This window comes from Sparus aurata, chromosome 12, assembly GCF_900880675.1.
Source record: "Sparus aurata chromosome 12, fSpaAur1.1, whole genome shotgun sequence".
Classification (NCBI taxonomy): domain Eukaryota; kingdom Metazoa; phylum Chordata; class Actinopteri; order Spariformes; family Sparidae; genus Sparus; species Sparus aurata.
In genome coordinates this window covers 27,945,499-27,959,101 of record NC_044198.1, presented here as the reverse complement: position 1 = coordinate 27,959,101, position 13,603 = coordinate 27,945,499, and the positions used below count along the sequence as shown (strand labels likewise).

Genomic DNA, 13,603 nt, shown 5'->3' with positions numbered 1-13,603 from the left:
CGCTGAATACAACAAAACACAATTTCACTTCTTTTGTTTTGAGTCGTGATTTTTCTGTGTTTGTTTTGCAGGTGGAGGTGAAGTCCAAAAAGGAAGTGTCCTTACTGGATCTGGATGACTGTGAGTTCTTCTTCACTGTCAAACACTGACTGTCCAACATTTAGAAGCCCCGCCACAGCTTTTAGTCAGCTGTGGTTTTAAGTGTCCTGTCCAGATATGTCGAAACTTTAAGTTCCTTCAGGTTCAAGTGTATGTTTGTTCAAATTTATTAACAACATGTCCTATGGTCTACTTGGGTTTAGGCACAAAAACCACTTGGTTAGCATTAGGAGAATATAATGTTCTGGATTAAAATACGTGAATCTGTCGCCACCAACACAAGTGGAAAATGTCCCAACATCTAGTTGTAAATATCCAGAGGTTTCACAGCTTCACATGATGAAAGCTGTTGTCGAGTACCGGTCTCTGGCTTATTCAAACCTTTATTTAAACAGGGAAAATATCTGAATACAACAGATTAGTAAATAAAAACAGTACACACAATACATTCAAAATGCAAATACAATGCAACAAACCACCTACAGTGAAAGAAAACATATTTCCATTGCTCCAGGCGACAAAATATACATAACTGATACTGTTAATATGATAATAGACATCAGCTCTGTCTGTGTGCTGGGGGCGTGGCTGAGGCTGAGCACTGTATAGCTGTGACATCACAATGTTACGGAACTCCTAACGGGTCGTTTAAAGAAGCCGTTTCTGAGTTTGGGCTGTGTGGTTTAGTGTTTTGATACTTTCACAGTTTTTATAAATTAATCTCATATTCTACAATTTAAAGCTTTAAAGCTTCAGTGACGAGAATTTTAAAAAGTCGCCTCTGTGGCTCCATCCAGTGGCCGAATGAGAACGCACGCACGCATGCACGCACACACACACACACACACACACTCTCAGGCTTTTTACGTTTCTGTGTGTTTGTGTTGTTTTTAGTTTCTCCTGCACCCACAAATGCTCCGAAGTCGTCGGTGGTCTCCTCGAGTCTGCTGTCCGACCTGGAGGGCCTCTCTCTCTCCAACGTCTCCTCCACCATGCAGGTGAGTCCACCTGTGAGTGTGTGTGTGTGTGTGTGTGTGTGTGTCTGTGTCACACAGGGATGACATTTCCTCTGTCAAACTGTGTGTTGAGAGTCGATTGTTCCTCTGTCGGAGCGGCCGAGCAGCGTCTGAGATGGTGAAATGAGCCTCTCTCCCTCGTGGAACATTTCTGCCTCCGACGGCAACTATTGACCTTTTCTGCCTTCTTATATTTATAGCCGGTCAGGACGCTGCGACTGCTCTGCCTGTTTCCTGTATCTCTTATAGTCTGTCTCTCTCACCCTCTGTCTTCCACACCCTTGAACTCTATTTCTGCGTCTCATCTATAAGTCCTTCCCCTGCGTTTGTCTCCCCCTCTCTGTCACCTTCCATCTCTCTCTGTCAGATGTTGTGTCCCTCGTGTCTCCGTGTTGTGTATATCTGATGGTTGACCTTTCCTCGTGTGACGGCTCCTTTCTCTCCTCAGTGTGCGAGTGCTTCTGCACGTCTGTGTATTTTCTATCTCGTCCTCCCCCCCGGGAGGGAAATGTCCAGACCATTCTTTCTGCTGTTGCTGTGTCTATTTTGTGTCTCAGAGCGACCCTGTGTTAACTCTGCTGTTTGAAGACTGTAAATCAGACAATCTTAAAGATGTAGAGGAATCACACAGGTGTTTGACATGTACCCTTATTATGAAATTCAGTTGAAGCTGATTTCTTTAACCATTTTGCTGGATTAAATTACTCTTTATATTTTTTTTCTTTCCATTTTCTTTCACCTCTCCTTTGTGCACACTGCACAGACTGATCATGTCACGTTCTACTGGGAGGGTTTGGAGTATGTTTGTTCCTCCTCTGCACTCTGTGTGATATTAAAATGTAGTTTTAATGTTCAGAATCCATCCCAGATACAGGACGAGCCAACCTGTCAAACGTAGAGACATCTGTATTAAACAGAGTCTGTTTCATAACAAGTTAAAAGCTCCGTGTAGTTCGCTTCATGATTGATCTGTGGAGTTTTTATTTGATTGATTTAATCACCCGTCACAAGTTCCCAAATCGCCTGAGGATGTCAATATTCCTTCCTCAGTGTTGGTCTTGAGACAAAACACAAAACTAACAGTGTTAAAGTATCCAAATAACTCCAAATGAAGAGTTTTAACTGAGAATCCTCGTCAGCAGGTGTCACATCTGCAGAGTAGACAGAAGTAGAAGGAGTGGAGTTTTAATATCAGAGCGATAGTTTCACATTTTGAGAAATATCCATGTTTGCTTTTTTGCTGATAGTTTGATAAAGATGTCAATAATGTGCAGTGAATATAAGGCTAGAGCCAGTTAGCTTAGCTGTAACATTAAGGCTGGGAAACAGCTAGCTAAGAAAGCTGACAGTTTCAGATGAAGCATGTTGAAGATGCTGTGAAAGGCGTCCATGTTGTGAACACAGCGTCCATGCAGCCGTGTGACTGTTCGTGCTGAGTTACTCTATATTCTGAGTCCGGCCGCCTGTCAGTCAGTTTGATGGACAGCTGCTCTCAGGACAGCGTTTATGCAGCGCGAGTCTTGTTAGTCGTCTCTCCTCCTCAGGTGAAGGCCGTGCAGTAATAGAGAATAGAAATGCAGATGAGAACAGGGAACTTTTCACACATCAACACCTGATTTTAGAGTCAATTCTATGCATAAATACATGATGGGCATCGGGATTCATAGACAAGGGTAAATAACCTCACCCTTATTCACACACCCCTCCCTCTGCATGCACACACACACACACACACACACACACACACACACACACACACACACACACACACACTGGCCTCAGTGTCATTTCTATTTCTCAGCAATCTGCCCACAGAGGCAGCGAGTCTGTCTCAGCTGAGCGCTCGGGCCCTTTTAGAGAATTACTGCATGGTTATCAAAGGCATTTAGATTAACCCTGGTCACTGTCTCTGACCCACCTCCTCTCCTGTCTCCTCCTCCTCTCCCCACTCTCTGCATGCTGCCGCTCTCTCTAATAACATTTTGACATTAGGATCTCTCACAAATGCCTCTTAAATCCCCCCCACCCTCCCGCCCCGCCCCACACCTCTTCCGCCCGCTGTCCGTGTGTGCGGCGGGGTGGCTCGGGCTGATAACTTTTCATTCATAATTAGCAGTCGGCGAATGGGGCTGCGTTGGGGGGAAATTGAACTGTCAGCGGCGGGGCGCGGGGCGTTTGACCCCATCACGCCCAGAGGGGGCCATCATAATTTGTTCATTTGGTGTCCATCAGGCGGGCGCCAGCTCGGCCCCTCCTCCCCCCCCGCCTCCCTCCTCACCCCTCTGACCTCCCCGTAGTGGGCGCTCTGGGTTCACGTCTAATTATGAATCAGCAGAAGGACCCCGAGCGCCACGAATATAGCAGCCCCTGCCCTCCAAACCTCACGCTGCCACTCAAACTGCAGAGATTGCCTCTTAAATAGGAATAAATGCCCACACACACAGAGAGAGGCGGCCGGTGCAGCGGCTGAGTGGACCGACTGGGAAATGTTTGTGTTTGAATGCAGCTTTCTGCTTCTTATTAGTTTGTTTTAGTAACTGCAGCATGATGAGGACAGATTGTGACGCTGTGTTCATGTGAAGGCATTTTATTTTGGACAGATGATCTACTTCCATTTGTCACTCGTGTGTTTTCTCTTTGGAGGCTGTGACGGCGGAGTAAGTAAAGAGTAAGTCCACCCGAAAATATAAATCCCGCCATCATCTCCTCCCTCCATGTTGATGTAAAGTCAGCAGAACTTTCTTGGTCCACAAAATATTTCTGGAACGGAAAAACAACCAAAAAAGCATCAAATATCTTCATACAGCTCGTCTGCTGTGATCCAAGTCGTTGCTCTGAGATCACAGACTGATTTGTAAAGATGTTGTTCACACTTTTCTTGAGCTGCAGTCTTCACTGTAGCTGCAAATCTAAAAGAGTTAGCCAGCGCAACACAGTCGCTAGAATAAATGCTGACAATGTACATTTAAAAAAAAACAAAATGCAGATATGCTTCAACTTCTCTTCAGTTCTGTTCTCAGTTTTATGTTGTGACACTGAGCTCACGGTCGGGTTAGCTTTAGCTTTAGCTTTAGCTTTAGGCTGATGCATCCTCACACCTGAACGACTGAATATGACGATTATCAGAATCCAAAACAACATGAGGTTGAATCTCAACAGTGACGTGCACCTTTGTTGTTTGCTCGCTGTTTGGTAAGATTTAGGAAAACATTGTAGTCTCTAAACTATATCACATTTAAAAATGTAGTCTATAAAATGTCAAAGTTCATCACTATTTCTTAAATTAACGTCTTCAAATGTATTAATTTATCCAACCAACACAAAGAAAAAAACACAAAGACTCTTCATTCACTGAAATCATTAATCGATTGTTGGTAACTTATTTTCTGTCATGAGACAAAAATATTCTAATTGTAGAAGTTCTGTAGTCCAGTTCAATTGTTAGTTTATTACTTTCTTATAGAAAATACTCAAGTAAACACTTTCAGTGATATTGTATCAATAATACACTTTGATCACTTACAAGTTTAACACATTGGTTTTGATCTGTGAGAGGATAAAGAATCTCCTGTGATGATACACTAATGTGGTTTATTTATTTGTTTGTTTAAATCAGATATAAATACATTTCACTCTGTTGAGAGCTGAAACACTCGATCAATCGACTCAATTTACATTTTTTCAAACTAATGTCCTAAAAATTAATTGATTCACTTTATCAGTTAGGATAAAAAAGTCAAATGTCTTTTGTTTTTTTTTTATTGTAGGAAGCATTTTCAAACATTTATCAGACCAAACAATTACTTTATTATTTGAGAAAATAATCCGTAAAATAATGATTAGCTGATTTAATATCCTGCTGATACAAAGAAACTGTTGGCAGTTTTATTAACAATACTTGCGAAGCACGATGAAGGACAACACTTTCTGAATAACAGTCCTCTATTATTCTTAATGTTCTTTAATGGAAAATTTAAAATTAATCATTTCAGAATACCCAATTTACTGACAAATTGGCATAAATGAACTAACCTCTGTCTATATGCGCCGGAGAGACTTCTTGTTACATTAAAGTAGTTTTCGATGGCTGTAGTAACATTTATTTAATTCAATTTGCAGTCAAGGTCTTTGTGACGCCCCTCAATTAATTGTCATCTCCTGACTGAGGGGAACAATTAGGAGCTAAAGTCAAACACATGTCCCTTACCTCAGTCCTCACAACTCTTGTCGAGCATAATGAAAGCCTGTCGCTGCTGCAGGAGGCAGACCGCGTCTGAAAAACAGAAATGGATTTTCAATATATGCCCATACATCCCTGCACCCCCACACACACCACTTTGTTTTAAATTGGCCGTCTTATGCACACGGCACAAGGCTACCAGCTCCGGTTAGCCCTTTTGAATATGTCAGCGGGATTTTCAGGTCATTTGCCAGAGAGGATGCTGGGAGCGTGGCGTCCGGGCTCTGAAGGTGACTGGTGTCTGTGTCATCCATCACAGGAGCTTCCTTTAAGTTGATGCATAATAGAGCCTCTCAATCAACTTCCTCCCTCATTGTCACCTCCCTCCTTCCCGTCCAGGCCGGAGAGCGAGAGCCAAAGGAAAAAAAAACCAGAGAACAGGAGACTGACGGAGGAGTCAAGGTTACATCCTTCTTCTCCTCTTATTTACAGTTGAGGTGTGTAACAGGACAACAGGCTTGTGTGGGAGCTCGTGTCAGCCTTTAACTGTCCACTGTGTCAAATTGGTGATAATAAGCAGTTTGAAGCCACGTCCTGTTCGCCGTCCGTCCCTCCCGTCGCCGCCGCCGGCCCGGGCAGATGCAGCAGACGGGACCTTGAAGCAGGATGTGTCTGTCAGGGAGGTAAATCTCCGCTGTGATGGGGTGGCAAACATTATGGCCAGCTTTATCGACACCGACTGCTCTGACACATCCAAAAGTGGCCCAATAAATTTGCAGGCTGGCGGTGGCGTGACGGGCGCTTGTGAGGGCGCAGCGGCGTTACAGCACAGCGACAAATGTTTGTTTGACCTCCTTTACTGGCGCTTCAGAGACGCTGCTGCTCTGTCAGGAGGGCTGAAAGATGGCGTGTGATCGGACTGGTTACTCTGAACATACAGTGACTTCAGCAGGCAGATGCTTTAAATACACGACACGTTATGATGCCCAAACCAGACACGAGCCCTCACAGGAGGCCGCGCAGTAAATCCATATTATATCATAACGTGATATGAGACTGTATAAGGTGTTATGATTATAAGGTGATATTACAGACTGTAGGTGTCTTTTCCTGCTTTTAAAGGCTGCGTTACAGTCAAACATTATCTGCTTCTACTTGTTGTAATAAATCCTTTTCTAGGGCTGCTTGATTTATCTCAATATTATCCAAATTTCTCAAATGGATAAGAGGAAGCAGCAAAAAAATCTGGTGCTTACATACACTGATACTCAGTTTATATATAGCCCAAAAAATATTGCAGTATTATTTGAAGCCTCCTGCTGTTCGCCGGAGCCTCCAAAGGAGCTCAATGGCGCAGAGGAATAAAACAAGGAGAGGTTTGTTTGTAGAGCAAAATATAGTCATAAAGAAAATAAAAAGCAAAAGACATTAAAAGTCTCTATCAGAATAAGTTGTATCAGCTTTCCGATCGTTATTATCATCATATTCTCGTTACTGTGACGTCTCAATAACACATCGAGGGAATTTCTACAACTTTGGTACAGATGTCGACTATGACTGAAAGATGTGACCTCACAAAACACATTACAGGCCACAGCTCAATAATTCATACGATGATTACAATTAGATTTTACACAAATGTCTAACAGGACAAAACGATAAAGTTATGACATTTCATATCCAAAAGGTCAGAGGTTAAAACAACGCTGACGTCACTGTGTTCTGCAAAAAAATGTTGTTGATCTTGAATAATTGTATTTAAAGCTAATAAAATCATAACACTGCGACATCTGTTGTGTCTGAACAACACAGGACGTCGTTATACTCTGTTTTTTCACACATTTAGCAAAAACTGCAGTTTATGTGCTTTTGAGGAACATATGAAACTGTGGGTCAGTAAATATTGAACAGGACTGAAGAAGACTGTCTCAGACTGTCCAGCTTCATGTTTGATGATAATCCCTGATTGGTAACTCAGTAAATAAATCTGATCTTTAAACCATCTAAGCAGGCCGTGTCCTGGTGCTGCTGCTCAGTGACAGTGAGATGTTCTCGCTGTCTGCAGTGAACACATTGAAACTCATCTCCGCCGCTCCTCTTGTATGTCAAACCGATTCTTCATCCTCACAGAGCGACGTGACAAGTCGAACACTTCTGAGGCGAGTCTGAACACACTGCCACTTCGTCCAGCTTCAATAAAACAATGTACCCTGACACCACTCAACACTGTGAGCTCTGCACTGCATATCTTATTATCAGTCGTATTCAATTAGCTTAATTAGTACGTGTAATCGTTAAAGTCTGTTATTTATCGCATCTGTTTTTCTATTACGGGTCGACTTTTTTTCACGTGAGGCTTTGTGATATTTTTGGATGTTTGCACCCTCCTCTCTGCCACTCCTCCAACTGATGTGAGAGTTGGATGGGTCATTTGTTTTTATCCTTTTGAGGTGATAAATAGCAGTTTTTCAGTCTCTGAACTCCGTTAGTGTTATGAAACCACTGAGGTGCTAATCAGTGAGAAGGTGTGGGAAGGCTGCATCCTGCCTGATGTTTTGAACCAATTAGTGCTGTCACTCAAGACACACTGACCTCTCTCACCTGTATGGAAAATATATGGGAAGAATCCAAGTTGTCAGACTTCTGTGATGTTTTTATAGGACTTGGATTCAGGAGAGGTGTTTCTTAAGTTTCTCCTTGTCACGTGAATATTCACGTTTGACAGTGCGTCACGTTTGCCGACCCACCTCGTCCCTCTAATGGGAGCTGACAGTTGCCACCAAGTGAGAACAATGTTCATCCAAGTAACAAGATGTTAATTTTGAGGAGAAAAAATCCACCAGCAGCACTTCCACCTCTCTTCTCGTCTACATCTCTCAAAGGTAATGCAATTTCCTGCCTCTGAAAAGGTAAAAGCCCCTTGAAAAAGGCCTGTGAGAGGCGGGCTGGGCCCATGCAGGCACTCGTGTTTCTATTCATTAGAGGTTGTTTTTATTCAGCCGGGTTTGACCGAGCATCCAGCCCATTTCCACCTAACTGGGCTGATTGAGGACATTTCTTAAATGGGCTCCTCTTTACCCTACAGAGTTAATGAAGGGAGGGTTGGCGGGGCGTCATCAGCCAACCCTCGGTCCCACTCCGCTCAGAAGTGCTGCATTCTGCCGGCTGATTGGACGCGGTGAATTGCATGAATATAGGTGATGAAAAGAGCGGAGCTTCTTGTATTAATCTGTCCTCTTGTGTGGATGCATTTGCGCTGTAATGCACGAGGCGTCCCTGGATATCGTTGTTGATGTGGAGAGCTTTATGCTCCTGGGCAAAATGTTCTGTGTGTACTGTTTTTCTCATCTTCCCTCTCTGCTTCTGCTCTCAGGCTTTTGTTTCCTGCGGCGCTCAATTCAGCCCGTACTGCAGTTCATTTCTCTGATAATCAACAACTTTGATTTATTTTTCTGTGTTCTTTGTTTGCACAAAACTTCTGTACAATACCCCGCTCAGATTCAGAGATTGTGGAGGTTTGTTTCGTGTGTCCCTCCAGGTCACCACTCCATCTTTCGGCCCTGTGAAAACCTACGAGCTGCTTCACCACATGACGGGAAAAGGTCTGTCGGCCAAGTACCATTTCCCCCGGCAGCCCTGCTTGTACCAGCCCAGTATGGTGGCTGTGCAGGTCATACTGACCAACAGCTCAGACCACAGCCTGGAGGAGATCCATATAGGAGACCGAAGCCCAGCGAGCCTCAACATCCACTGCTTCAACACCATCGGTGAGTATAACAGAACTTCCATCAACATGTTTCTATGAAGCAGCTTCATCTGCCGTAATTTCACAAAGACGTTGTTTCTCTTGCTTTAGATGATTTCTTTGCAGAGTTAATGCACTCTTTTCCAAAAATAAGTTCTGTAATAGCGAGATTTAATTCTCTGTATCAAAATAACTCAAAAGATATTTTCAGATCGCATTCTGTTCTGATCCGGAGCCGTTCAATGACAGGAGGAGAACTCAGAGCGACTTTTTAACTTGTGGGATTAAAAAGATGATTCGTCTTCACTCCTGTTGATCAGCCTGACTGCAGCAGTGATCCGGAGCGGACCTCCACTGTCGGGTGGTTCTGTTCTGTTCTGCTGACTGGAGCTGCAGGGGAAATGGAGTCTCTGCTGAGTGCTGACTTCACTCAGAGGCTGACTTGGATTCCCTCAGTGTGTGCTGTTGCACGCTAACGTTAGCTCGCGGCTAGTGTGCGGTAAAGTGATCTGGCTGTTGGTGACACCATTAAAACATCCAACATTACTGGTAAATCTGTCTGATGTGACTCGGGCACAAACGTCTGCAGACGAGGTTAATAAAATCTTCCTTCCTCTCTCTCCTGGAAGTTATAGTGAAATGAAACACACCGTTACCTTGAGACATTTAAATGCAGAAATATAACATAAGTTTGATGCAGATATACAGATTAAGAGTATTAAAAACCAAAAAAAAGAGTATGTAGCCTTCTGTTTCATCCCGTTCTCTTCATGTTATAATGCTTATGAGTTTTAATCTAGCTGTCCGTCCTCACATGTCGGGTGACGACTCCAGCCTGTCGTCTCTCCTCCTCCGTCATCATGGCGTCTTTAGCTCTACCTATACTCAGATAGTTTTCTCAGACAGATATTAAATGATCGGTGTGTTATCAGGAACCTTTAAGCCTGTTTTGCGTTCAGCCCCGTCTCATTCCTCCAGCCTGAAACAGCCAATATTCCTGCAGCTAATCCCTGTTCATTAGTATCGATCAGGACAAACAAACAGACACTATCTCCATATTTCTTGTCACACTGTTGTATGATCGCTGCACTCAGTATAATATAAGAACGCTGCTCCCTCAAGACTGTTCATGCACACACACACACACTCACACACACACTCACACAGAGACGTGGTGTGCGGTGGAGCACGTTAAAACTGTCGATTGCAGCGGATTGATTGGGCATTGAAGGAACTCGAGCAGCCAAACAGTGGGTAATTTGGATCGATGGAGGCTGGACTCTGTGAGCTGCCGGCTGCAGTTGGTTTGGAGAAGTTGCAGAGGATGAATACAGACAAAGCTTTATGTAAAGCTGCGTTGTGTGTTCAGTAAGTTATAATACATGACAGCGTGTGTATTATTGTATTATTAAGTATTATTGCACGTTGCCTCTAAAAGCAGCATTACTTTGCATTGTGCTCGTCTCCACATGAATGTTTGTTTAAGTCGGATCAGTTTAATGTGGAAACGTATTTTGGTCACTGCTCACGTTCACCAACATGTTCCTAAATCAGTTAACATGTTTCTCATTAATTCATGAATTAATAACAACTAGTAGGTTTGTGAGTTTGATGTGATCTGTATCACAGGATGGGTTTTATTTTGTCACGTTGGTCATCATCAGTATCGGTGGGGCAGAGCGATCTGGCAAACACATATTTTTCAACACCAACTTATGTGAGAACCCTGTCAGAATACAACCATCAGAAAAACAAAACATGAATCTGTCTGCAGTGCATCACATGTCGTTTACACTCAGCAGCTCTCAGACCGACAAACGTCACAGACATGAGATTTGATGGACATTAAAGTGGACACAGTGTCGCGTCTCAAACAGTTTGTGCATCGCAGCAAGTTCATAAAGTCCAACCCTGAGTTGTCTCCTTCAAAAGACTCACTGTTGATCTCCACCTCCCTCTGAGAAATCTCCAAAACAAGTAACGCAGCCTCGTGTTCTCCGGCAATTAAATACCAGAGAGTGAACAGAACTTTACAACTTCATTGTCCAGCCGAGGCCAGAAACTCAACAACCAACACATTCTGCATCGATACAGAAACTTCCATCAGGATTGGAGATATTTCCTCAGACATGCAGATACATGACGACATGCTGGTTGCTTTGCAGCTTTAATTAACGCCCTCGTTGAATCCCGTCAAGCAATTTCTTGTCAGATAGAATTCTGAATAGTTTATCTCATGCAGAGACCTAAGGGGAACGATACAGAGACGGTAAAAATAGAAAGGTAGAAGCAGAAAATGGCGGGTGGAGGAGCTGTGGAGGCGGATTGTAAGTGAGTCCATGATGGCTCTGTTTTCAGAGGTTTCCTCTGGAGTCTCCTCCGTCTGTGGAAAGAGTTATACAGAACAACAGCCCTGCTCCACGGAGAGAGAAACACCGGCCGACTGGGGGAGCGTGGAGGATGTTTCTGTCTGTCTATGTTCTTCGCATCCTTAACCTCCCCCGTCCTCCTCCTCCTCCCCTCCTCCCCTCCACCTCCTCTTCCAGACTCTCTCTTCAGCAGTTTTTGGCTGTACTTTAGCTCTCGTCTCGCTCTCGTCTCTTCCGCTCTGTCTGTCTCGCTCAGCCCGTCTCTTGATGCTGACGCTCTCTTTGACAGGCCTGTTGTGGAAATATGCTAGTCCTTCATGTGTTTTTTTTCCCCGAGGCTAGAGGTGTGTGTAGTGAGATTGAAGGATAGATTTCTCACACACGGTGGCCTTGCTTTGTGAAGTAGAAAACACAAGTGGTGTGGATGCCTGTCTGTTCCACTCTGCTGCTGCCCTCCTCCTCCTCCTCCTCCTCCTCCATCTCTTCCTCCTCTCTCCCTTTGCTCCATCCTCCTCCACACTGCACACTGTGCCCTTGTCACTCACTCTTCCTCTCCTCCCCTCTCTCTCGTTCTCAGAGCGTCTGGAGCCAGAGGCCTCGGTGACGGTTTCCATGGGTATTGACTTCAGCGACTCGACACAAGCGGCCAACTTCCAGTTGTGGTGAGACAACCTGACATCCACTCATATCAAGTCGTGTTTTTCTCTCTCAGACCTTCAGCTGTACATCTCTTTCACCTCCCTTTTTTCTCCCTCAAGTGTCTCCTTCTTCTTCTTCTCTTACCTTTTGCCTCTCTCATCCGTTCTTTGTTAATTTTCCTCTTCCGAGCCGCTCTGTGCCAGCGCTCCCAGGTGAGACATCAGCCACGATTGATCCCGGTTCACTGGGATAACAATTATTCCTCCAGTAATCAGCCCCGGCCCAAATCAACCTGCAGAATGCCATCGGCACCGCCGCTCAGCCGATCAATAACCTTATCAGAAAATCTGTTCAGGATGGGGGGAATCAATCTGGCCCAAAATGCCATTCACAGAGCGTGAGCCGCAAGGCAATAAGAGGAGAAACGTTTAATACGCAAACAAAACACACTACACAAGTCCTCATATGTTCAATCACATCAAGATGAATTTAAATCACAGAGCGGAAAAGATTCAGTGACAAGTTGTGATTTAAAAGATTCCTGCTTAAAGGAACAGTTCACCCCAAAATATAAATCCACTCCACATCTCCTCCCTCCGTGCTGATGGAAAGTCAAGTGACGTTTCGTAATCCACAAAACATTTCTGGAGCTTCACAACAAAACTGCTTCTGTCTGAGCAGCTACAGTGAAATAACGTAAATAACGTCTTTCCACATCTATTTGGGATCTCTGGGCTTCATGTGTGTTCTGTGTTTGTTAGAGCTCGTAGAAACAAGTCGTCGTCCTTCATTGTTGTTTTTCTCCCTCAGCACCAAGGAGGACCAGTTCAGTGTGTCCATCCAGCCGGCTGTAGGAGAGCTGCTGATGCCCAGCACCATGACAGAAGAGGACTTCAGCAAGGAGCAAGGTGACGTAGATCTACATCAGTGTTTGTGAAATATAATATACAAGCAAACATAAGCTGAAAACACACTGAAGACCAAGTGCCGGATGGTTTGTTATCATGACAGGACCGCTGGACACAGTTTGGAAAAGAGCTGTGTCTTAAAACAACTAAAAAAACACTCTGCATGTGATTGGACGGATCATCTGTCTCTCAGCATCGAGTACTGCAACTTCAACCGAGTCTCCTGTTCTGATAGAACTGATGCTGTCGCAGCTACGCTAACTGCTGGTACAGATGTGTGTTTAATATATATATATTCAGAATCGATACGCACCGATGAATAGATATTTTGGCGAGACTAGATCCTTTAATTTAAATGTTAAAGTGTTGTTATGCTGTGCTTGAGGTTAAGGCAAAAAAAGAACTAACTGTGATGTTTCATCCTAAACTACCTGCTTCTGTCGACACAAACACGGCTGGAAAATATCCTCAAGTCTCCTGAAAAAATCAAATGTTTTCACACTTAGAAATGTTGAAATCTCGTCACAGACAACGATGTCTGGTTTGGCTGCCATCTCGCTGAACATCCTCGTCCCCCCGACATTCAAATCAGAATATATCCATCAAATGTGAATCACATGTAGTGCAGAAATGTCAGTTTGGTCTGT

At 44.0% G+C, this 13,603-nt stretch overlaps 1 protein-coding gene across 2 annotated transcripts in view; it reads left to right on the top strand.

The window, feature by feature from the left end:
• ap3b1a (adaptor related protein complex 3 subunit beta 1a) overlaps positions 1 to 13,603 on the top strand; it is a 62,592-nt gene that overhangs the window by 34,638 nt on the left and 14,351 nt on the right. For both annotated transcript variants that reach the window (XM_030436126.1, XM_030436124.1), the window contains exons 21-25: positions 72 to 120; positions 994 to 1,097; positions 8,834 to 9,062; positions 11,987 to 12,071; positions 12,859 to 12,956. In XM_030436126.1, the coding sequence (XP_030291986.1) occupies positions 72 to 120; positions 994 to 1,097; positions 8,834 to 9,062; positions 11,987 to 12,071; positions 12,859 to 12,956 (565 nt within the window). The remainder of the gene's footprint in view (positions 1 to 71; positions 121 to 993; positions 1,098 to 8,833; positions 9,063 to 11,986; positions 12,072 to 12,858; positions 12,957 to 13,603) is intronic.